General features: G+C 46.2%; 1 protein-coding gene across 1 annotated transcript in view; it reads left to right on the top strand.

Moving 5' to 3' along the window:
• The first annotated feature begins 3,009 nt into the window (after positions 1–3,009).
• Positions 3,010–25,053, top strand: part of LOC109784524 (DNA repair protein recA homolog 2, mitochondrial) — an 81,870-nt gene continuing 59,826 nt past the window's right edge. Inside the window, exons 1-6 of the mRNA XM_020343124.2 lie at positions 3,010–3,225; positions 3,746–3,833; positions 4,451–4,620; positions 4,979–5,125; positions 5,697–5,831; positions 5,981–6,046. Of these exons, the coding sequence (XP_020198713.1) occupies positions 3,010–3,225; positions 3,746–3,833; positions 4,451–4,620; positions 4,979–5,125; positions 5,697–5,831; positions 5,981–6,046 (822 nt within the window). The remainder of the gene's footprint in view (positions 3,226–3,745; positions 3,834–4,450; positions 4,621–4,978; positions 5,126–5,696; positions 5,832–5,980; positions 6,047–25,053) is intronic.

The raw sequence follows: 25,053 nt of genomic DNA, 5'->3' as shown, positions 1-25,053 counted from the left end.
GGCCGAAGCAGCCAACAACGAACCCACAGCCAACCCAAATAACTCGAGGCCAGAAAAAAAACCCGAGGGCCATCCCCTGTCATCCCACTCGATGAAGGAAAAAAACACAACAATCACATACCGAGCACTCAAATCTTGAAGCATTTGATCAATGTCTGACATATGACTGAAACACAACTACTTCTCAACTAGGTGCAAAAATAGCAAACCTGTTTGTTTATATATTTTTGACACCCTAAAAGTTTTAAACAAATAATAATAGATAAATAAGTAAATAAAAAGGAAACAAAAAGAAACTCCCCACTACAAAAACCAGAAAAAAAATCCGCATCTATCTCCGAATCTCCTACTCTTAAGAACAAATGTCACCACTGATTTAAGTGTTCTTATGAGAAAAGATCCAAGGCCGCTCAACCCCAAAAAAAGATCGGCATACATATCCATCTGCTCTGTCCCAAATTCCCCCAAAACAACAACAAATAACAAAAAAAAAGCGTACGGTGTTCTTATGAGAAAGAGGAATTTTTTTTCAACCGCAAAAGAAAGAAGAGAAAGAGGATTCTCGAGGGGCGACGACTAGTGCGTGAGATCACCTGCAGTGCGTTTCTACTCTTAAGTTGAACTGGGTAACAAAAATCTCACGCTGTGTCTTTCTCTTCTCAGACTCAACCACTTCCCTAGTAGTGTTTACTTTAAGTTTTCTCACGTTTTCTTCTTTATCATTTTTTCCTTTTTCTGTCCATTTTTCTTTCTTTTTTCTAATCCGAGAAACTTTCTGTCTTCATAATTTTTTCTGCAAAATCGATTAACTTTTTCAAATATTGATGAAACTTTTCTTCGAATTTTGATGAACTTTTTTCAAATTCGGTGAACAATTTTCATATTTGATGATTTTTTTTCAAAATTTTGATGAACTATTTCTTGAATTCAGTGCACTATTTTCATATTCGATGAACTTTTCGAAAATTTTTGTGATTTTTTTTCAAATTCGATGAACTATTTTCCAAATTTGATGATTTTTTTTGAAAATTGATGAAGTTATTTCAAACTTGCGAACTTTCTTTAGAATTGACGAACTTTTTGACAATCAATGGAATTCTTGCATGATTTTTAATACATGATTTTTTTTTCTAATTCGTGATGTTTTTAAAAATCTGGGGACATTCAATTTTTCTTCACATTACTTGTCAAAAGAAACCCTGTTTTTCTTAATAGCTCGACCTAAGTTTAGTTCTTAAAACTTTCGCATTGCAATATTTCACAAGTGGTTAACAGGCCAAGTGGTTACCCAACCATTCATTGGAGCTACTGGTGTGAGTTTGAATCCTCAAGAGAGCGACGTTTGTGTGGTTGTTTTTTCATGCCATAAATACATTTTTTCACTGCCCAGCGTGCTCATGGGCCGGCCCACTAGCGTGCCACAGCGGGCGCCTGTACTGAACGGGCGCATAAGGCACCCAATAGGAGCTCTCAAATGCCTATCGCTGTTGCTCCCTTAAGCAACAATGGCCCCAGCGAACAACAACGGGCCCACAGCGGAAAGATAAAACAACGCACAACGTCCCCAGCCCAACATGAGTCGCGAAAAAGGAACGAAACTGGGCCGCAACAGGGCGCGTTCAAACCTCCCTGAGCCAGCAATATGCATCGTGTCCCCTCAAGAAAAAAAGCAATACACATCGTGACGCGAGATGATCCAACGGCTATGAAAGTTAATGAGACCAAATTAAAACTCAGCTGAGTTTTAGCAAAACCTATAAAGGTATCATGCAAAAGCATCTTAATTAGTACTTGAAACTTAGGGGTACAAGATTTAGTTCTTCAAACCACTTCTCCCAAATGTGTATTAATTAATGACAAATTCGAGCCTCCCACGCACCATTCTGGACCACTAGTGGTTGGGGCGCCACCCTGTGGCGCTGCTTGAGAGGAAGCTATGCGCACGTTTCCATTAAGAAAACATAGATTCCTCGTCTCCATCAAAAAAAATCTCAGAAAAAAAAAATCCTCACCTTCATCTAAAAAAAAGTAAAAAAATTACCACCACAGCCTATCCTCGAGTGCCACTTTGCATAACTATCCATTTAAAATATACCAGAGGTCCTCACCTCCATCTAAAAAAATACATTTAAAAATAAGCCATGCCTTCATCTAAAAAAAATTCTAAAAGATTTCTTACCGCAGCCAACCAGCTTGCGCCATGTGGCATACCTGGTTGGCCGCCCTTCACGCGTAGCTTAATGGTTTTAATGTTGGATCCTCGAATGAGGCACCGGAAAGTCTCACGACTTGCGAATCAAGCTCGAAAACTCGGCTGGCTGGTCCGTTGGATCTTCGTTGGGTGCTTTCACCCCACGGTAAGTTTTCGGCTTCAATGACTCGCGAGCTCGTCGTAGTTCCTTATTGGCTGGGTCAGCTTTTCATGGGTGACCGTTCGTAACGCGTCGTATGGCAGCAGTTCCGGTGTCGCGTGGCGCCTTGCACGGCTGTTGCGTGGGCATGTTGGAATGACGCACTCACACTCGCCACTACCCTTGGAGGCAATGACCAGTGGCATCAGTTGGCGGTTGGTCCCACATGTCTTCGCTGGGTCGGATTTCTCTTCCCATAGGTGCGGCTGATGTTTGCCCAGATTTATTTGCTGTTTGGTATTTGTGTTATGATGAAAGGCTCCAGATTTATCTGCTGTTTGGTCGAAGTTCTATCCCGTTTGTACTATATGCCTATTATTATTGTCAAAAACCACTGTCTTCCCCCAATGAGCTAAAATCAAATTGCTGTGGCAACTAAATGCCTACTAGGCACTGTCTTTCCCCAAGTGTCACTTTATTGTGTCTGCATAAAACATATGGTTAAAGTTTGTTAGTGTGTTAGTAGACACCATGTGCTCTCCAAAGTTACAGCGCTATATAGTACTCTTTTGTGTTCTATATAGCTATATTAAGTTATTAACTGCCTTCCTTATGAGTTATGCATCTACTCAGGAATCTGTACAAAATTTCAGCTGATATGCAGTCAGACTATGAGAGCGACCCCCCACTGGATGATGAGAAATCTCTTGAGAAAGTGTCGACGCTGAATGGTGCTGTCTCTCAGCTTGCAAGTGATTTCGATAGAGATTCTAATCTATGCTTGGAGCGCTTCTCCCGGACGAGGCGTGCATCCGTCATTTCGACTGGTTCTCTTAAGCTTGACCTTGCTCTTGGCATTGGAGGTTTACCAAAGGTTTATAATGCTTTTCCATATTGTTCAAAACTAAATATTCACATGATCCAAGTATGTGTCGTTATCATTTAATTGCCTGTAAATGCCTCGCTTGGTACTGCACATGGCCCACTGATGTTGCACAGGAAAATTCAAATAACCTTTCCCTGTCCTGTTGCTGTATGCTATATAGCAGTCCCTATTTCTGTCTGCAGTCACAAGTCCAAATGTTATTTGGTATATTTTGCGGGAATTTTGATGCACACCTACACCTCTGCATTGGTTTAAACTGTATGATGTGTTCAACTGGTTAATTGAGTGGCAAAGTCCCTTTCATTCACTCGTGCTAAACATCATGTGCCTGCTTCATGTTTCTTTTGTCGGGGCACCCAAGAATCACAGTTTGTCTTCAGCATCTCTAGAAAAGTATATACAGGCACAACTTCATGTTTGTCTCCTTGGATTTCAAATTTTTTAGTACATTTCAAATTTGATTTTACTTGCCCTGTTTAACAAATCACTGATTAAAGTTGTTTGGCAGGGTAGAATGGTTGAAATATTCGGGAAAGAGTCATCTGGGAAGACAACACTTGCACTTCATGTTATCAAGGAAGCCCAAAAGAATGGAGGTCGATATTTCTTTTACGGTGCCTGCAATTTTTTTATGCAATTATCAAATTGTTTACCCTCCTCTTTTATCCTTCACCGTATTTACTTCGCTACAGCAATCCTTGACAACATCAAATCTGTGAATGGTTCTAATCTTGTGCACTCCTGAAGTCATTATAAATGTTTTTGTATATTCTTGAGCAGCTGTACGTAGCATTATTCGAAAACTTTCAGCGTCAAGAAATTGGATCTTCAACTATAAGAATGGCTTCCACATTTGTCGTTTTTTATTTTTTAATGTTCTCCCTAACATGCATTAGTAAAGGATGTTTGGAAACTGTATACTTAGAAACATATCTAAAAATTGCTAATATGTTTTAATGGAAAAACTGTTCTTATTCGAGGAGTCTTTTTTTACATTGTTACAATGCTGGCTCCAAAAGATTTCCCTACTTCAAATCTCAAGAGCAAGTTTCATCCAACTGGTTGAAATCCTTCTCGTGAAGTACTTTCACAGAGCTATTGCGTGATTTATCTTTAATCTTTGTTTGGTTCATTGTGCTTGGTAGTGATACGTTTTTCATCTTATTGTGAACCAGAGTATCTGATCAATATTTGTGATTGGGAATACTTGGAGGCTACTGTGCTTATATTGATGCAGAAAATGCTTTCAACACCTCATTTGCAGAAGAAATTGGCGTGGACATTGACAAACTCCTAATAGCTCAACCTGATTCTGCTGAAAATTCATTAAGCATAGTGAACACTCTTGTTGGTGGATCCATTGATGTTGTTGTTGTGGATAGTGTATGTTACTTCACTATGCCATTTTCAGATATTTTCTGTTTTCTTTACCATATTTTATCTACGTTGTTATAGCGTATAGGTAGAAGCTTACTTACATTAGCATTGATGATATGAACTGAATTTTGAAGATGGTGCATTTCCCTAGTAGTACCAAAGAAGAGCATGCGTCGGTAATTTGTCTGACAGTTGGACTGTTAAGTCCATGATTTAAGATTAGCACTATAATTTGGCATGATATGTTATTTATCTTGCATTTATGCATAATTCATCAATTTTTGCTTAGGTTCCAACTTTATGTACTTCATATTTAATCTATGTTATATATTTGTTTACCTTGCTTTTAATGGATTAATGACAGGTGGCAGCACTGATTCCCAAATGTGAACTTGAAGGTGAAATATATATGAAATTTAAAGACGCACAATCCCGTTTAATGACTCGGGCACTTCGAAAAATTCAATACACATTAAGTCGCTCTGAAACACTTATTATTTTTGTGAATCAGGTATGAATTTACTTGGGTTTCTTGATGTTGTTATGTTATTACATCGAACAGCCCCTTAGCTCCTTGAGACCCTTGTTCCTGGTTCCCACATGATTTGTCAGATGTTGTTGACTGAGTAATTGTTTTAGTTTGTACTGTTTTCTGTTGTTCAAACAAGAAACCTATTAAAATGAATCTCCTGATATTATAAATGAGCATTTCTCCATGTACTCACAAAGATAGATGAATATGCTGTGTTATGTTCTTGTAAACCTAATCTTCAAAATGAAATGGGTTTGATCTGAAAAGTTGAAAACTCAGTACTGGCTTGTGTAACAGTTGGAAAGGTATGCTATTGTAGTACTGAAAGTATCAAATATGCTGGCTTGCCTCTATGTCAGAGTGATATTTTTATCCCTTTCTGCTGATACTGCTCTGACATTTCATACTGGTTCAGTTGCAGCCTTAATGTGATTTTGTTACCCTTATTCTTCTTATGATACTAGTCAAAATAATGAAGGTCTATTTTAATACAGGGAGTATGATGCTTCTGCCATGCTTCTTTGACTCTATTGATTGATTCTATTTATAGGTTAGAACAAAGCGGAGCTCAGATGCATCTTCTGGGATCTACAAGGAGGTAACCTGTGGTGGCAATGCATTAGGGTTCTATTCAGCAATCAGAATGAGGACTTCGAGAAGGAAATTGCACTATAGCGAAGACGAGGTATTATAGATATATTTCTTGATTCTTACTCGGTGTTCTTATACAAATGCATATTGTTCTGCTGAACGTGTGAAGTGCGCACAACTTGATCATAACATACCATCAGGTGCATGTGATTGCTCTAATAGTACAAAATTCTGCCTTTTCAGGCTACTGGCATCAGTATAGCAGTGCAGATCATCAAGAACAAATTGGTACCAGCAGCCCTCACTAGTGCAGAACCGGGCTTTAGCGCCGGTTCGTAAGGGCCTTTAGTGCCGGTTCCACAACCGGCACTAAAAAGTGGGGACTAAAGGTCCCCCCCTTTAGTACCGGTTCATCACGAACCGGCGCTAAAGTGCCACCACGTGGCATGAGCCAGGCCCGGGTGCGTACAGGACATTAGTACCGGTTGGTAACACCAACCGGTACTAAATGTTTGGGGTTGTTTTGGTATTATTTTTTATTTTTTCTTTAATTTTGTGTTTTCAATTTAATTTAGTGATTATTTTAGTTGTTAAATCATTAGGTGAAAGTACCGCAGATTAGTTTTGACTGGATGCATGTGGATCCTAACTAAGTGATCAAGTATATGCCATATTATACTTGATCACTAGGTGATCAAGTATAATATGGATTGATCACTAGGTGATCAAGTATAATATGGATATGGCATATACTTGATTGATCACTAGGTGATCAAGTATAATATGGATATGGCATATACTTGATCACTTAGCTAGGATCCATCCAGCTGAAACTAATCTGCGGTTTCTTTCATAAATGATATAATAACTCATCATCATCATCATCATCATCATATTAATATAAAAACTCTTGCATCATATGATCAACAATAGTATACTAGCTAGCTAAAAATCATCATAGTCGTCATTACCACTGTTTAATCATCATAGTCATTACCGCTATCTAATCACCACCAACACTAGCTTAAAGAAAAAACATTCACTTGTACCAGAAGCAAAGATATCATCGAGTTCAACATGGTCATGATATTATAAGCGTTCATAACACCACAAAAGCAAATCACCCTTTGAGATTAAGTTCAGGACGAAGAACACGGACATGAGAGGACAAAAGTACTAAGAGCATGAACTAGCTAAATCACTCATGCTGCTCTCTCTCAGGTAAAATAGCATAGAACATGTATAGCTCTCCTGATTGATCATACTGGAGCATGCAGATGAACCTGCTTCCTAATCGTGGGCTGCGCTTCTCATTATTGCTGCCCCCTAGTACTTCTCTGGGATCGTTAATAATTTTGCTCCAATATTTCACTATTAAGCATTCATCGCTTTTAGAAATCCTGAATGCACTCATGTGCAATGTAGGATATCTTGGCCGTAAGCTAACCATTGACATGTGACCTTTAGTCTCGATCCACTGAGGCACAACTGTCATCGGGAGTCCCTGTTGAAGAACATCGTATAGTAATTAATATACTTAGCAATGAAAGTTTACCAAAAAATAATGTATGCAAAAGATGCACTGAGGACAATAGTAAAAATCTTACCATCTTTCGTAAATAGATGTGACCGTAGTTCAATACGATCACTATTGGTCGCACGTTTTGAGTACTAACATTTCTAAGTGCAGGAAGAAAATTTTGTCTTGACAGTATGAAGGTCCTCAAGCCATGAAACACAATGACTTATCTCCTTGCAGTTTAGTTCAGCTCCGGGACAGTAGTAGGTCCTGTCTACCAAGCGCTGGACACGTTTGCTTGAATGGAAATAAGCTGTCAATAGAAATTAGTTGTCAACTATTTTTGAATAAACAATATCAAAGACATAAATATGGTTGAGAAACTCACATAATGGTAGAACTGGAGGCGTCGGCACATCGACCCAGACATCTCTATTACCTTCAATATCATCTTCCGGACGAATATCAAAGGTGATAACCATATCAGGCTCAAATGCATAAGCCTTGCATAGTGCTTGCCAAGTTTTGCATTCAAAATAGGTGTACGTGTCTGCATTGTATAATTTGACGTTGAAAGTATAACCATGCTCGGTCTTCAGGTAAACTCTCTTTACCTCCATAGTTTCCATAGCACTGAAACCTATCTTATCCAAGACAAAAATTCTTGCATGGCAGGGGATGCGCTAGTAGAATAGTGAAAATTTAAAATTATAAGTTGAAGCAAATGAAGCATATATAAATAATGCTAAATTACGAAAAAAGACTTGTCGTTGTGACTTACTCTATCCACTTCGAAGATCTCATCCAGCTTGATGCCGAAGTGCCTATCATCAACAAAGAAATTTCTGTAGCACAGGCCGCGCTGGTCTTCACAGTATTCGCACTTAATGAAATCTTTTTCGTCGTCAGACGACATTTCCTATGTTCATATAGGTGAAACATTAAACATTTACTAGTTCTATTAATTCAACTAATTCAACTATTTCTATTAATTCAACTAATTCAACTAAGCATTTAATAAAAATAAACTTGTGCTATTAATTTTCTTACTAAAATAAAGTAGCTAGTTCTATATAGTAATATTTTAATTAGATCATCAAATCTCAGATATCTAAATTTTCTTACTAAAAATAAACTAGTTCTATTAATTCAACTAAGAATTTACTAAAATAAACTAGTTCTATTAATTTTCTTACTAAAATATATAAAGTAGCTATATATAGTAATATTTTAATTAGATCATCAAATCTCATATACCTAAATTTTCTTACTAAAAATAAACTAGTTCTACTAATTCAACTAGTTCAACTAAGCATTTACTAAAAATAAACTAGTTATATTAATTCAACTAGTTCAAATAATCTCATATACCTAAATTTTCTTACTAAAAATAAATTGTTCTATTAATTTTCATACTAAAAATAAACTAGTTATATTAATTCAACTAGTTCAAATCTCATATATATACCTAATTAAGATCTAGCTAATTCATCTAAAATAGACATTAATATTTAACATATTTTCCATATAATTCATCAAAATTAACATTCTAACATTCTTATCAACGTAATTTATCTAACATTAATCTAAACAACAGAAAACAGAAAATAAGTAAAAACAATATGTGTGTGTGTCTCTCTCTCTCTGTGTGTATGTGTGTGTGTACGAGCGGGGGGCGGCGGCGTACGGGCGGCGGCGCGAGACGGCGATGCGACAAGGACGGCGCGACGACGAGCGGCGGGCCGGGGGCGACGGCGCGATTGAGACGGCGACGTAGTACGGGGCGGCGGCGACGGGCGGTGGGGGCGACGGCGGTGACGGCGACGACAGGCGGTGGGGGCGACGGCGCGCGGCGGGGGCGGCGAGGGCGGCGGGGCCTGCGAGGGCGACGCGCGATGGGCGACGGCGCGGCGGCGGCGGCGATGTCGCGTGAAGAAGTTGGAGAAGAAGTGGTGGTCGATGAAACTGAATTTTTCGTAGGTGCCATATATATAGGAGGGGCCTTTAGTACCGGTTGGTGGCTCCAACCGGTACTAAAGGCCAATTTTCGCCAGGCCAAGGGGCGGGAAACGGCCCCTTTAGTACCGGTTCGTGCCACGAACCGGTACTAAAGGCCCACTTGTAAGGGCATTTTTATCCCTTAGTTGGTTTTGGTGATTGATGACAATGCTTTTGCGGACTAATCATGTGCATCGAATATTTCAGATATATTGACTAGGCACAAGATGATTTGGTTCCCCTCGAAGGCTATGGAAGACGGCGTTTCTCTTCGTTTCTTTTCGGTGGTATTGAGTCGTAGGGAAGCCGTACTATTAAGAGGGGGTCCGCGTTGGAAAGGTTGGGTGGATTCATCACGTACACATCTTCCTTTGCACCTCCTTTCCTCTAGCCTTTGGAGTATCCTATGTTTTCCTTGTCTATGCAAATATTGCTCTTGCTTGCTGAACTAGGGCGTGCGGTAGTACTGCTCCTTAGAGCGGTAGTACCGCAGGACCTTGCGGCAGTACCGCCCGCTGGTGTGGTAGTACCGCAAGGGCCCACGGTAGTACCACTTCTAGTAAGCGGTAGTACCGTGGTATCTGACTTAGTTCCGCAAGTACGCTGCGGTAAGGGGCGGATGTAATTTTTTACATCCGCGCCTCGCGGTAGTACCGCTGGCTTACGATACTACCGCGTCGGGTTTTTGCATCGACTCCAACTCTGCGGAAGTAGCCATGGATGTAATTTTTTATATCCGTGCCTTCCCATCTCTGGACAGCCCCTGCCTTGCGGTAGTACCGCAAGGGGGAGCGGTAGTACCGCGCCAGCAGTACTACCGCCCTCTGCTTTAGTGCATTTTAGGCTGTCCTGGTCTCTGCTGCGTGGGCGGTAGTACCATGGCACTACAAAAAAAAGACACATCCGTGACATTTTGGGCCGAATGAAATTTTTTTCTGTCATACATATGACACTTCTATGACGATAATTGTGACAAAACCCAGTATCATCATAGATGTGGTGGGCTCCTACTTCTATGACAAAAAATCATGACAGAAAATGGGCTTTTCGTCCTGGGCGGGCCGGAGACGCAGCTGCATGACATTCTTTGGGCCGTCCATGACGGAAAAAACCGTGGTAGAAGCGAGGGCGAGGAAAATTTCGGGGAGTTCCCGGTTACGGTGGGAGGTCGGGGGCCGAGCGATGCGCGTTTCTCTCGTACACGTACGCGCGCGTGTGCGAGGCGTTGGCTCTAACTGAACCCGAGCGAGGCGTTGGGCTCTAACAGAACCCGAGCGATTGCACTGCAGGCTACGCGTTACTGAACCCGAGCGATCGATCGATGGCTGTTAACTAAACCCGATCGAGCGATTCCTTCGCTATTGCTGCTAACTGAAGCCGATCGATGCTGCCTCTGGGATGAACAGTGAGCGTTGCGGGGGGGTTTGGATGAACAATGAGCGGTGGCGTTGCCTCTGGATGAACAGGACCCCGTGGTGTGGTGGAGGGCTGGATGAACAGTAGACGGTGGAGGGGTGCCTGTGGAGGGGTGGTTGAACAGGACCCCGTGGTGTGGAGGGCTGGATGAATAGTAGACGGTGGAGGGGTGCCTGTGGAGGGGTGGTTGAACAGGACCCCGTGGTGTGGAGGGCTGGATGAACAGTAGACGGTGGAGGGGTGGTTGAACAGTAGCCGGTGGAGTAGCGCGCGGTGGAGGCTGGATGAATAGGAGCCCGTGGAGGCTGGAGGAGGTCGACGGTAGCCCGTGGAGGCTGGAGGAGGTCGACCGTGGAGATGAACAGTATCCCGTGGAGTCCCGTTTTGCGGTACACCACACCCCTCCCGATGAACAGGACCCCCGTTTCAACCGTAGGAGGTCCGTTTCGTCTGTTTTGCGGTACGCCACACCCCTCCCGATCAACAGGACCACCGTTTCGACCGTAGGAGGTCCGTTTCCTCCGTTTTGCGGTACGCCACACCCCTCCTGATTAACAGGACCCCCTTTTCGACCATAGGAGGTCCGTTTCCTCCGTTTTGCGGTACGCCAGGCCTCGTTTCCATCGCCTGTTTCATCCAAGCCCTCCCGATGAACACGACCACGCATTCCGTTCTGACCCAGCCGGTTGGCTCCCACGCGTTCCGTTGCCTCCCGATGAACACGACGCATTCCGTTGCCTCCCCATGAACACGACGCATTTTGTTGCCTCCCCATGAACACGACGCATTCCATTGCCTCCCCATGAACACGACGACGACGTTGTTTCTCCGTTCTGACCCAGCCATGTACACGAGCCCTGGCCGTACGTATGCGCGAGTAGGCGTTCGAGACCCTGCCCGTATGTACACATACGTGGCCGTATTTTCTTTCTTACACCCTGGCCGCTGTACGTACGTGTACATGCTACGTGCGCGCCTCTACTACGACACATACGCGCCTCTACTACGACACGTGTGCGCCTCTACATCCACCAGTATATATGTACGTACACGTTCGCGACCAGAATGACAACGCTACGTACACTTCGACCAGGTGGGTCCCAACTATCAGGCACTTCCTTGCGTGCGAAGATGTAGCTGGTGGGTCCCAGCAGTCAGGGGGGCGAATCGTTTTGTTTTTTTTGCCCGGACGCACTTCCTTGCGTGCGAAGGGGTAGTTGGTGGGTCCCAGCAGTCAGGGGAAAATGTTTTTTTCGCGAAATACGGCGGCCCGTCCGGTGGGTCCCCGCTGTCAGGTGGAGGAATAATTATTTTGCACGTAATAAGGAGGCACTTCCTTGCTGCGGCCGTGGACCCAGCTGTCAGCCTCTCCACGTACAGTCCACGTCCGATGGACGTCGTTCCTTGACCACGTTGACCACGCTGCGCCGAGAGCACCAGGGCGGTGGACGATGGCGAGGCCTAGGAAGGGGACGACGCGGAGCCGGGGAAGACGCGGCAGTGGATGCCCACGCGTAGAGGAGTACGAGGGTTCACTGGTTCGCTGCGGTGTGAGGCTGCCGTCGCCGCAGAATAACAGGGGGTGTGGGTGAGCAGAGGGATGGCCTGGCCAGCGGTGGGAGTAGTAGGGGGCGGTGAGGCCTCCGCCGCATCGTAGCCGGCCACGGGAGGCAGGAGCACGAGGCACGACCGGCGCTGGTTTGGGCGGCTGGAGCAAGAAGACCAGAGGTTGAAGAAGCACTACGGCCGTTGGATGGACATCGTACGGTCACTGGAGCTAGAATCATGCATATTGACTAAGTTGACAAAGCCCTCCATCCCCGTCAACTTAGTAGGCCCACAAGTCAGCCTGCCACTATACTGGGTCCCAGCTAACAGGGGGAGTATTCTTTTTTTTTGTGCGTAATAAGGAGGCACTTTCTTGCGTGCGAAGATATAGCTGGTGGGTCCGAGCTGTCAGTGGCGGTAACGTTTTTTTCGTGAAATACAGAGGCCCTTTCGGTGGGTCCCTGATGTCAGGTGGAGGAATCATTATTTTGCGCGTAATAAGGAGGCATTTCCTTGCGTGCGGCCGTGGACCCAGCTGTCGGCCTCTCCATGTACAGTCCACTTCAGATGCATGTCGGTCATTGACCACGTTGACCACGCCGCACCGAGAGCACCAGGGCGATGCACGACGACGAGGCCTAGGAAGGGAACGACACAGAGGCAGCTGGGAAGACTCGGCAGTTGTTTTCCACGCGGAGGGGAGTACGACTGTACGAGGGTTTACTGGTTCGTCTGCCGTCGCCGGAGAATAACAGCAGGTGTGGGTGAGTAGAGGGATGCTAGGCCAGCGATGGGAGTACGATGGGGCGGTGAGGCCTGCGCGGCAGTAGAGCCGGCCGCGGGGAGGAGGGAGCAGGCAGTCCCGCCGGCGCTTGTTTGAGCGGCTGGAGCAGGAAGAGCAGAGATTGAAGAAGCACGACGGCCGTTGGATGGCCATCCAATAGTCACTGCTTGTGCGTCAATCTTTTTTTTAGGAAAGCCTCAAATCTGTGGAAAACAACATACATCCCATCTGCCATTATTTCTAATAATTTACAGCCCATTTGCTAATTATTAAGTTTTTTGGAGCCCATATTCTTTTTGTTAGCATTACAGCCCATATTGTGGCCACGGTTAAAAAATTATCATATTTCGGTGCAGTCCGAACTGTTTTTAATCCCGAAATTTCGACTCACATTCAAACTGATTTTGAAAATAAATGTATATCAATATAAAATCCAACAAATTCTCCACGCATAAAAATTAATGTAATTTAAAATCTCGAAATGAAAACAAAGATATTTGAAACTAATTGCCGGTTTGATGTGTTTTAAAAATGTACAGCCCATTTCTCATTACTGATGGGCCATTTTCTCGGCCAGCCGAATGAAAGCTCTCCTCGTCTTGAAAGATTTGCAGCCGAACAGGCCTGACAAAGCGACTTACTTGGCAAATCACAAAAAAACTGGGTTGTGGCCGTGGACCCAGCTGTCAGCCTCTCCACGTACAGTACTCTTCCGATGGAAGTCGTTCCTTGACCACGCCGTGCGGAGAGCACCACGGCGGTAGACGACGGCGAGGCCTAGGAAGGGGAAGACGCGGAGCCGAGGAAGACGCGGCAGTGGAAGCCCGCGCGGAGAGGAGTACGAGGGTTCACTGGTTCGGCTGCGGTGTGAGGCTGCCGATGCTGCAGGGCCTGGCCAGCGGTGGGAATAGTAGGGGGCGGTGAGGCCTCCGCGGCAGCACAGCCGGCCACGGGAGCAGGAGCATGCGGCACGACCGGCGCAGCTTTGGGCGGCAGGAGCAAGAAGACCAGAGGTTGAAGAAGCACTACGACCGTTGGATGGACATCGTACGGTGACTGGAGGTAGAATCGTTCATATTGACTAAGTTGACAAAGTCCTCCGTCCCCGTCAACTTAGTAGGCCCACAAGTCAGCCTCCCACCATGGTGGGTCCCAGCTAGCAGGGGGAGTATTCATTTTTCTGTGCGTAATAAGGAGGCATTTCCGGTGGGTCCGAGCTGACAGCGGGGGGAACGTTTTTTTCGCGAAATACGGTGGTCCGTCCGGTGGGTCCCAGCAGTCAGGGGCAAACATTTTTTCGCGAAATACGGTGGCCCGTCCGGTGGGTCCCAGCAGTCAGGGGGGAAATGTTTTTTTCACGAAATACGGTGGCCCGGCCGGTGGGTCCCAGCAGTCAGGGGGGAAACGTTTTTTCCGCGAAATACTGGTGGCCCGTCCGGTGGGTCCCTACTGTCAAGGAGGCACTTCCTTGCGGCTGCCGTGGACCCAGCTGTTAGCCTCTCCACGTACAGTACTCTTCTGATGGAAGTCGGTCGTTGACCACATTGACCACGCCGCGCCGAGAGCACCACGGCGGTGGACGACGGCGAGGCCTAGGAAAGGGGACGGCGCGGAGCAGGGGAAGACGCGGTAGTGGATGCCCACGCGGAGAGGAGTACGAGGGTTCACTGGTTCGGCTGCGGTGTGAGGCTGCCGTCGCCGCAGAATAACAGGGGGAGTGGGTGAGTGGATGGATGGCCTGGCCAGCGGTGGGAGTAGTATGGGGACGGTGAGGCCTCCGCGGCAGCACAGCCGACCACGGGAGGCAGGAGCATGCGGCACGACCGGCGCTGCTTTGGGCGGCTGGGGCAAGAAGACTAGAGGTTGAAGAAGCACTACGGCCGTTGGATGGACATCGTTGACCACGCTGCGCCGAGAGCACCAGGGCGGTGGACGATGGCGAGGCCTACGAAGGGAACGATACGGAGCCGGGGAAGACACAGCAGTGGTTGCCCACGCGGTGGAGAGTGCGAGGGTTGACTGATTCGGCTGCCGTCGCCGGAAAATAATAGGAGGTGTGGATGAGTAGAGGGATAGACAGGCCAGGGATGCGAGTATGATGGGGCCGTGAGGCCTGCCCAACAGCACTGCCGGCCACGGGAGGCGGGAGCAGGCGGTTCCGACGGCGCTGGTTTGGGCGGCTGGGGCAGGAAGATCAGAGACTGAAGAAGCACGATTGCCGTTAGATTGACATCTAACGGTCTGACGCTGGTAGAGTCGATTGTTGACTAAGTTTCTTTTTTGAGAAACCTTGTGTACGCATGCACTTAGTAGGCCCACAAGTCAGCCTCCAAATCTGTGGCAGACAATATAAAGCCCATTTGCTATTTTTTATAATTGCAGCCCATTTTCTAATTCTTAAGTAATTTATTACAGCCCATTTTCTGCCCAGGACCACGGTCAAAAAGTTCAACCTTATTTTGCATATTTCGGTGGAGTCCGAACTGTTGTAATCCCGAAATGATAAACATTTTTGTAAGAACTTACTGATTTGCCAAAAAAATCGTTTTGTTTTTGTAAGCAAATAAACGTGGGACAATTGAGTTGGTTTAAGGGAAAACCAGTGGTAAAAAAATCAGCGCTGGGTGGGAAAAAACAACAAAAAGAAGGATGTAAATATGAAAAGGGAATTTTATGTGTTTTCAATATAATGATACGTGTATATGAAATAGTAAAACTATAGGTAGAGATTAGAAAACGGATGCAGGACATGCGTTTCAAGAGGAAAATAGAACTGGGTTGTGTGTTTGATTCAGTAAAAAAAACTGCCTGCGGATGTTGTAAGACAAAATATAACTAACGCTGGCGGGCCAGAGGCCAGTAGATATCTGCTGGATCTTTGTGCCCCCTTGTCGTCATGGGCTGGGCCTGTTAAAAACAAAACCAACCCTGGGCAGTCTACAGCCCAGTTGAAACTTGCTCGACCTGAAAAAACAATATACGTGCTCAATAAACGAGAGAATTCTGCAAGTACAAACTGATAACTGGGATGCAGCACGGATATTGTTTTTTTATCGTGATAATAAGTGCATGCACTTGTTTCGAAAAAATTGGAGAACTGGGAATGCGAACGGCGGGTGCTTATGCTACCCATCAAATAAAAATCAGGTGCCTGAAAATTCGTTTCGAAACAAATGATTCAGCTTTATATCCACGTCGACCCTCGGCATGATGGTTGGAAGCAAATGCAAGTTCATACCAAAAGATCGTTAACAACAATACCAACTTGCGGACGACAAGGTAGTACAACTACCAATACCAAACTGACTTATAATCTTTTTACTCCTGGCCCTAGTGTTCGTCTGGTAGAAAATCTTGTAGAGGACCAGCTCCCGCTCCTTCTCTTGCTCCAGGTCCCCGAGGTGGTACTGGTGCATCACCCAGTTGGTCCTCTGCTGGTCGAAGTTCTTGTTGGTGTGCAGCACCAGAACCTTTTTGCTGCCCGTCTTGCCGGCCGTTGACCATCACCGGCAAGGTATTGCCGGTCTTGTGCCACATCGCGTGCATGCCGCACTCCAACTATATCTTGTGACGCGTCCACGTGCCCCTTTTGAACGCCCTGGAATTGCGCTGGAAGAAATGCTGCCTTAGGCCACAAAGTGTGATACCTGCAGTATTGTGGAATACATGTTTTAGTCCAGAATACCCGAACACGCCGCCGGGATTCTTGTCTCACCTCACGCGCAGCGTGTTGTCACGTCAATTCAATGTGTGGACATGATGAATAATTTGACCGACGTATACTAGTACTGCAACTGTACTACTTACTAGTCGTATTTAGTGTCACAATTTATACATAGGTTTAACTAACAAGTACGCACTTGAAGCCTAACTGATATATATATATATATATATATATATATATATATATATATATATATATATATATATATATATATGGCTTCTGCACAACATCTCCATCATCATTATCAGTAGGTGAGTTAGGATGCACTTGATCCCAGGAAGGTATCTATCCTTCAAACCAGAGGAGTGCTTCAAACTAACAAACAGTACATAATATCAAACAAAAGAGGGTCGTGCTACAGCAGCAAAATACATGGCTCAGTCTAGATATCAGCACGAATCAAGTTGTGCATATTTGCTGTTGGCATGAACCACATCGCCGCATGTCGGGTTTGCAAAAGCCATCCATCGCATGGAAGCTTGATGCCTTTCACACACTAAACATTATCTGGCAACAAGCTGTGTTGACGAATCTCTGGATATGGTGATTCATGAAACCCATGGTATGATGTGTAAACACAGCCCCCCCTCGCGAATGGAAGTTGCATAGCACAGTAATCATCGCCGGTGATATGATCGATGATTGGTTGGATGATCGGATAAGTGAGCCCGAGGAACAAGGAGTGGTTGCCGAGGCTGTAAACCCGCCTCCAGTTGAATACGCCTGGCCCAACGGAGCTGGGATCTTTCTCGAACACGAAGCACCCATAGCCATCAATGTCACGAACGCCCCACGCATTGTACTGCATGTGGTTTGATGTAATGGTCTGGTCAATTTGGTACGTGCGAATGAGCATCAAATGACCGCCGTCAGCTGAACGAGCGATAAACCATCACCCATCGGCTGGTATGATTCCAGGTCCTGGAATCATGAAGGCCAGCGCATTTGTGTCTGCTGCAACAATTCAAATTGGAGACCAAAAGGACAAAAATAAACAATCATGTTCAGAGTATGTGTGGAATTAAGATTATTATAATAGTGACACATATCATAGACAGAGAATTGCAATGCCGTGGTCATAATCATACCTCAAGTTAAAAAAATAAGCCAATGGCTTTTATATTCTAGCAATATGTCATGGTTCAAACATCATGTAGCAATGAGAGGAAAACATCTATGACAGCGCCTACTCATATTCTACCATTGCACTTACTACTACTGTTCTCATATCAACTCTAAGCAATAACATGCGTTGTTATAAAAATCGTGTAAACGAGAGTAACATATAGCAATCATGATGTTATGCTCATAATATGTATTCTAACAATCATTAGATGCCAATTGTTCTCGTATCAACTCTAACAATAACATGTGTGGTCATAAAAATCTAGGAAATGAGAGGACCATATAGCAATGATGTGGTTATAGACATGCTATGCATTCTAAATTTGTAACAAATGAACAGGCAGTCGTATTCATAAGGTAAAGATGAGATGAGATAGAACAATTACACGACGATAGATTCCACCAGTATAGGCAGCCAATCTGTGCGTCGACCGCGTAAATGATGCCATTGTGCACTATAGCATCAGACAGAAATGTTGCCTCAACAGGATTGATGATGAGCCATAACCATGTATGGCGACCGGATTCCAGATAGACTAATCCCATGTTGAACAAGGCAATGAGCTTGTAATCCATGTAGTCTTCTGATGGTGTGGGCACTTCCCAGATTACAACTTCTGCAAACAGAGGTCGAGCCAAAAGCTTGACGCGTCTCGTGCGTATTAGGCAGGAGTGTCCGGCGGGCCGCGAGGGTCGATGGCGGCGGTATCCAACGATGGAAGGGTGATCTCTCGCTGGGTGTAGATATTCACGAGACGCCACGGACTACCGGTGTGGTGGATGAGGACGATCCAGTTGGCCTTCATGCCCGCCCAGTAGTGGCCGCGCATGAAGAACAGGTGGACGGGTAGTGGTAGCATGTCGAGGGGAACCACGGCAACCTCCGTAGGATCGTCAAGTCGGTGTCTGGGCCACCTGCGAGGATCGGGCATCAACAAGCAGGGTGTCTTGAAAAGAGCCGGCCGGTTGCAGACGAGTAGATGGTACAAAGACACCGAGCATGCGGCCAGACGGACGGTGCTGAGTAGGTCCATACAACTACAGATCTGCTCCAAGAGAACATCGGGGAGGGAATTCCACTTGCGGCTCTGCGTGTGAGTTGGTTCTGCCATTGGGGTTTTCGGTGCCTGCGAGCCAACGGGGAAGTGGATTCGGGCGGGCGAGCGAAGAAGCTTCTCCTCGTGTGGCCGAGCAGTGAGCGGGGGGATATGGTACGCGCGAGCTACCAAGGAAGATGGCGCGGGTGGGCGAGCAGTGAGCGGGGGTAAATGGTGTGCGGCCGACGATGGGGAAGAGAGGAGGAAGAAGAAGAGAGGAGGAAGAAGAAGGGAGGAGGAAGAAGAGTGGAAGACGGGGAAGAAAGTGCATTCAATCTCAATTCTACTAGTACTACTACCAGGATATACCGTCCTTCGGAGTGTAAATAGTTACACCGATGACATGTGGGTCTACCACAACAGGGCCCATATGTCAGTTACTGGAGGACAGAGGTGCGTAGGCGTATTTGCGGAAGCGTGCTCTACTGGCAAACATGATGGCAGTACTGGGTAAGGCTGATTTAGTAACACCAACATGCTGGTTCAGCTTATTAATTACGTGTCCCATCTGCTGCAGCGTGTATTGTCACTTCACTGCGAAGACTAGTTGAATAGTTCTCTCTGACCGAGATGGGGAATAATGGATCGCGAGGACTTCCTTTCTACAGTATCCCTATGCCTCTATGCTCACTTCACTCATTTTGCTCCGTACCTAGTCACTTGTTGAAATCTATAGAAAGACAAATACTCCGTATTTGGGAACAGAGGGAGGCTTTTACTCCGTACTATTTGGGAACAGAGGGAGTATCACCATATGGAGGGAACAGAGGAAGCTTGAAATATGAACATGTCAATGGGAGGGAGTAAGCCCCATGCATGCATGCATGCATGCAACATGCAACACTCACACGTACACATGGACGCACGCAACACTCACGCACCCATGCGGCACACATCACATGACGCAACACACACGCTCACGCTCAAGTGCTCAACCTACTCCCTACGTCCGTGAAAGACTGTATATTTAGAGATTTACACATTGACCAGGGCATAATTAATGCCCAAAAGTAGCAGACTTATGTGTGCATGCGACCATTGAGATAAGAAGATTAAATGAAGGTCGTTGCATGCTGTAATTAAGGATAGACATGTAGCCTATACCTACAGCACAAGTTGGTGCATTAGTCAATCAATATCGATTTAGATTAAAGGCTAAATGCATTGGAAGTGTAGATGTACATCATGTACTACACTCTTTGTTTTATAGCCGATGTACACTCTTTGTTGGAAGACCGAGGGAGGACACGTGCATGCACTCACATACACAGCCAGGGCGGTTCGTGCGCAAGGGTTGGACTCGTGTCGCGCCTACGTAAAGTTTTGTTTAACTAATTTCTTTGCTCTGCCAACTGACAGGTGGGACCCAGAAACCAGGTGACAATTTAACCAGTCAACAAAGTGCCACGTCGACTATGTGGCCGGTCAGTAGGGTGCAATACGGTGCTCTACGATGAGCTAGTGATCGTATAATCGCCGCAAAACTATTTGTAAGACCGTGAAGAGCATATTGTTACATATGTTGACCGCCAGTGTATTTTTCTCGTTTCAAATTAAGCCATATTAATCGGAAAGGACGCAGTATGGACTACTACTACTAGTACTAGTACTGCTATGATGTGTCCCGTCAACTCGCCGAACGAGGAGAAGCTTGCTTACTACGCCTCTCCCTCGCCCACGCGCGCGGTGGTTCGCAGGACGAGGAGAGGGTTTTGACTACATCGCCCTCTCCCTCTCTCTCTCCCTCGCCCTCGCCCTCGCGGTGGACGTGCAGCAGTTCAATCGGTGCCAGATTGCCAGAAGCATATTGTACTGTAGTATCATCATTGTTGGACCTTCCGAAGAGGCGAAGAGCCAAGTGCAAGGTTCACACGACTACGAACTGTTGAACCTCCCGAAGAGGCAAAGAGCCAAGCACAAGGTTTTATAGGAGTTTTCGTCCTAGTAGGAGTGTACTACAACTATAGCGAACGATGCTACTGTATGATGCCGCCACGTCACGTATATCCAAAGTTGTGCCACCTTTTTTTCTCAAAGAGCGTGTTGGAGCCCGTGCAACAACCACACAAGTTGCACGTACACATAACACATTTACTAGTAATAAATTCTAAAGGACAAATGCCAGTATGCCACACAAGTTCATCTCCAATTCATGTGATAAATTTGTGCACGACTAGTCTACATATATTCACAGCGCTACCGTTCACAATTACCGTACTCCACTTACACGTTATAGATGGGCTACATGTCCTCCTCCAGGTTCCAGTCCCAGGTGTTCTTCATGGATGGCACGATCCATAGCGGTGGGCAACGGGAATCATTGTCGCAGCTTTCTAGTCCGGTTCCACACGATGGAGACTCATCCAAGCTGTAGCGGCATAAATCAGGGATAGCGTGTCCCAGCATGACGTTCATCCGGCGGTGCGCACTGAAGACACAACCATGCTTCTTGAACGGCAGGCCTTCCATGTCATGCACGGAAGGTGGCATCCGCTTCACAATGGGGTAGTTGTCCCCGATGAAAAGCGAGTACTCTCCAAGAGTGTTCCTCGGCACCCACGTAGCATCACGGGGGTTGAACTCGGCGCCGTTCATCTGGTACACGCGGCATCCCAAATCTGGACACATGGTGACGTACATAGTCAAGGTCCATGCATAATAATGTTGTGCTCAAATATGGCGGTCAGTAATACTATGCAGCAAATAGTACTACTCCGGTATAGAGGAAGTAAAATAACCGGCTTATTATATATAGCCACTCTTGGCTACATGGATGAGATAGTAAGACATGGAAAAACAAAAATGGTGGCAGCTAGTGGGTTCAAGTCTTCAAGGGCCTAGCTAGCTATACGCGTCCTCCAAGGTAAAAAGTACTCCTACTATTACTACAAAGTATACTACTAGTACAACAATGAAAGAGAAGGCGAGAGAGTTAAAAAATGGAATACCTGGGTAGATGGTGACGGACCGATCGTGGTAGATTGTGTGACCATGTTGCACATCAGTGGTACCATGGGTAACGACTGCTAAGATAGTTGATCCCAATATGCCAAAGTCAGCTACAAGGTTCCAGGTTAGATCGAATCGCGGATGCAAATGCACATCCAGGATCGGCGATCTTATTTTGATCGGGGGATGACTGGTCCCTGCAAAATAATGGAGTACCGTTAGGGATGCAAATGATGGTTTGTGCATTCCGTTTGTAATCTCCCGTACCGTAGGATGGCAACCAGATGAAACAAGTCCCCTGGCTTGTCACCGCGAAGATGCGGCCTAGATGGCGCACGGCGTCTTCGAACGTGTAGGGGTACAAATCTGCCGCCGCCAACATGCGCCAGCCTCTGCCATTACTGCCTCTTGCATTGATGGCAATCCTTATGTCGAACACCGCGATGAGATAGTAATCATTGTAGCCGCGTCGCTTTGTCGGCGGGTCCGCAATTGCTATCTTCTTCAATCTCATGTAGGCATCATCATACGTATTCAAGCCCAGCCAGTCCGGAAGGCCGATCCCAATGGTGGAGAAGGGGTCTACCGGAACGGCCGCACTGCTGTGGATGTTGTGTAAAATGATGGTGGTATCCGGCCGGAGGTATGCAAGCCAATCTTCGTTGGCACCGACCCAGACCTATATATAAGACGGTGGGCAGCAGAGAAATTACCGGATGGAAATGGAATAACTAAGTACTACATGATCAAACTCCATTACTGACCTGCTCATCGGACAAAATCCGACTACCTCTCAACGTCGGCAACTCTAGCGGAGTCAACGTGCAACCATGGCCAGGGAGCGATGGACTGTTCGAAGGATTGTCCCATAGAAGAACCTTCTCCTCGAGGACGCATGGAAGACCAACAAGCATGGCCTTTTCCCAAGCCTGTTTAAGCGGCGTCTTGAAAAAGTTGGTGCAGGAAGCACCAAGTCTTGCGGCGGTGAGGACGTCGGAGCGGCGTGCGATTTCTCCCAGAGGATCGTCGTCCAAGGTCTCCCAGCCCCGATGAGGAGGAGAACCGCCTGGCGAATCCATGGGTGCAGCGACGATCTGCCTTCTCTTCGGGGGGAGGGGAACTGGCGAGGAGGAGATAAGAGCGTTGTAACCGCACGGCCTCGTCCCTTCCAACTGTAGATCGTTCCTCAGCGAAGGGGTGAGGCTATTATTTACTACTAGTACTAGCATTATGGAACGTTATGGGATTGCATTATACTGTAAATAATAGCACTAGTAAGAAATTTTTGGCACTAGGTAGTAGTTTTTGGCGTGGATTAAGAAATTTTGGGTATGTTTTTGCCATTTTTTGTACACGCCAACTAGTGTCAAAAAACTTCTTACATTATGTGACGGAGGAGTACGTACTCGTACTGTAGCAGTACTAGTACTACTTTTCTCAACTAGTAGTGCGATGTACTGTACTTCTACTCTAGTCTAGTATAGTGCACCAGTTTTGAACTCTTGAATCTCAGTGCCAAGGAGCTACAGTTGGAAGTGGAGGGTACTAATGTTCTCTAGAACCATCGTTGTACTGTCAATGCAGGGGAAGTACACCTGCGTAGTGGCCTAGTGGGTACTCTCGGTGCTCTATTCAGCCGCTCCTCTCATGTAGCTGGCCTACTCAGCCGCTCCTCTCACACACACACTAGCAGTCTGTTTATCAGTGACGGTTACTGCGGGGGCAGAACATTTGAGTTATTTGATACAGCGAGACTAGGCTTTTGTCTTCCATTTTTTGAGGTGTAATGGATCTTGTCGAACTTTGTTAGTAGTTCCTTCTTTATGAATGAGATGAAGCAAAGCTTTTGCCTCCGTTTCAAAAAAAACACGTCAAGAGGAATTTATTTTATAGTAGAGCCGATAATGGAGTGAAGTCCATGCGTGCAACGCCACAATCTACAGAGTAGTAGTAGAGCACTTTACGTACAGAGCCATATTGCACAGTTCCCAATGCCCCGCCAGGCTTTTCCGGCTCCTCGGGCTTAATTGGGAGGCGCTAGTTTAAATATGCTACTAGATGGAAGCTGCAAGCGAGCTGCGGCTAGGGCGAGCATGCGAGCCACGGGATGCTGGGAAGGAAAACCCGTTCACGTGGCTAGGTTGTCCAGTGCACCCAGATTGTGGGGCCGCACGTCCGTTTGACTTGAAAACTCAAACTACCCATGTAAAATATTGGCTCGCAGCGAAGTGTAGTAGTGCTATTTAAAAAAAAGGCCGTCGTGCGTTCGGCCGGGATCGAACCCACAAAACGAGGTATACACTCCCGCGACCACTAGTAGTACTTGTTGGAGTACAACGCAACCTAGAATCGCCTTTTGTCGCTAGTAGTACGTACATTGTTCCTTACAAGAAACCCCTAATGGTTAATAGTATAGCCAGCTGCTGGCTATAAGCCAGTGCCATGTCATCTACAGCCCATCTTATAGCCAACATGTACAATAATAGATAAAAAGAGTGTACTACTTTTCTATTATGTGGCCCACTTCTCATTCTCACAAAGTGCCTAGGAGCACGTGCTAGAGCTGGCTCTTCACGAAGAGCCCGCTTACCTTCTCTCTCCTCTGCTCTTTCCTCCAACTAAGCAGAAATATACTAGTTTATTTCTTATAGCCCGCTGACTCAGCTCTATTGTACTTGCTCTAATAATGCAAGAAACCACTAAAATGCCAAGAAACTACTACCACTTGCATACGTGGCAGACTTAAGATAAGACTACCTTATCAACCATTGTACATGCTCTTACCAACAAAAATCCTCGAGTGACCTCCTACCTCTGGCCCGTCCACCTAGTCATCCTCGGCCATGGGACGCAGCTACCGCCGGCGGCAGAAGGCGAGGTCAAAACCGCCGGCGGTGCGGAGCCCATGTTGCGGCAGCCCGGATGCCAGCTCTGTCCGGCGCTCGCGGCCGCTAGCTAGCCAAGATAGCTCCGTCCAGCTGCTTGTCTGCAAGGTTTGCTAGCTAGATTGGCACGGCAGCGCGGCGGCTTGCTCGCGCGCGCCGCGCTAAGGCCAGCCATCTGGCTCGAGTGAAGGCCAGCGCGGCGGCTTGCTCGCTCGTGAGTCATGCTCGGGCCAGCCTGCCAACCCGTGCGGAGGCCAGCGCGGTGTCCGGC

Source organism: Aegilops tauschii, chromosome 3, assembly GCF_002575655.3.
Source record: "Aegilops tauschii subsp. strangulata cultivar AL8/78 chromosome 3, Aet v6.0, whole genome shotgun sequence".
Classification (NCBI taxonomy): domain Eukaryota; kingdom Viridiplantae; phylum Streptophyta; class Magnoliopsida; order Poales; family Poaceae; genus Aegilops; species Aegilops tauschii.
This window is presented reverse-complemented; position numbering and strand designations above follow the sequence as displayed.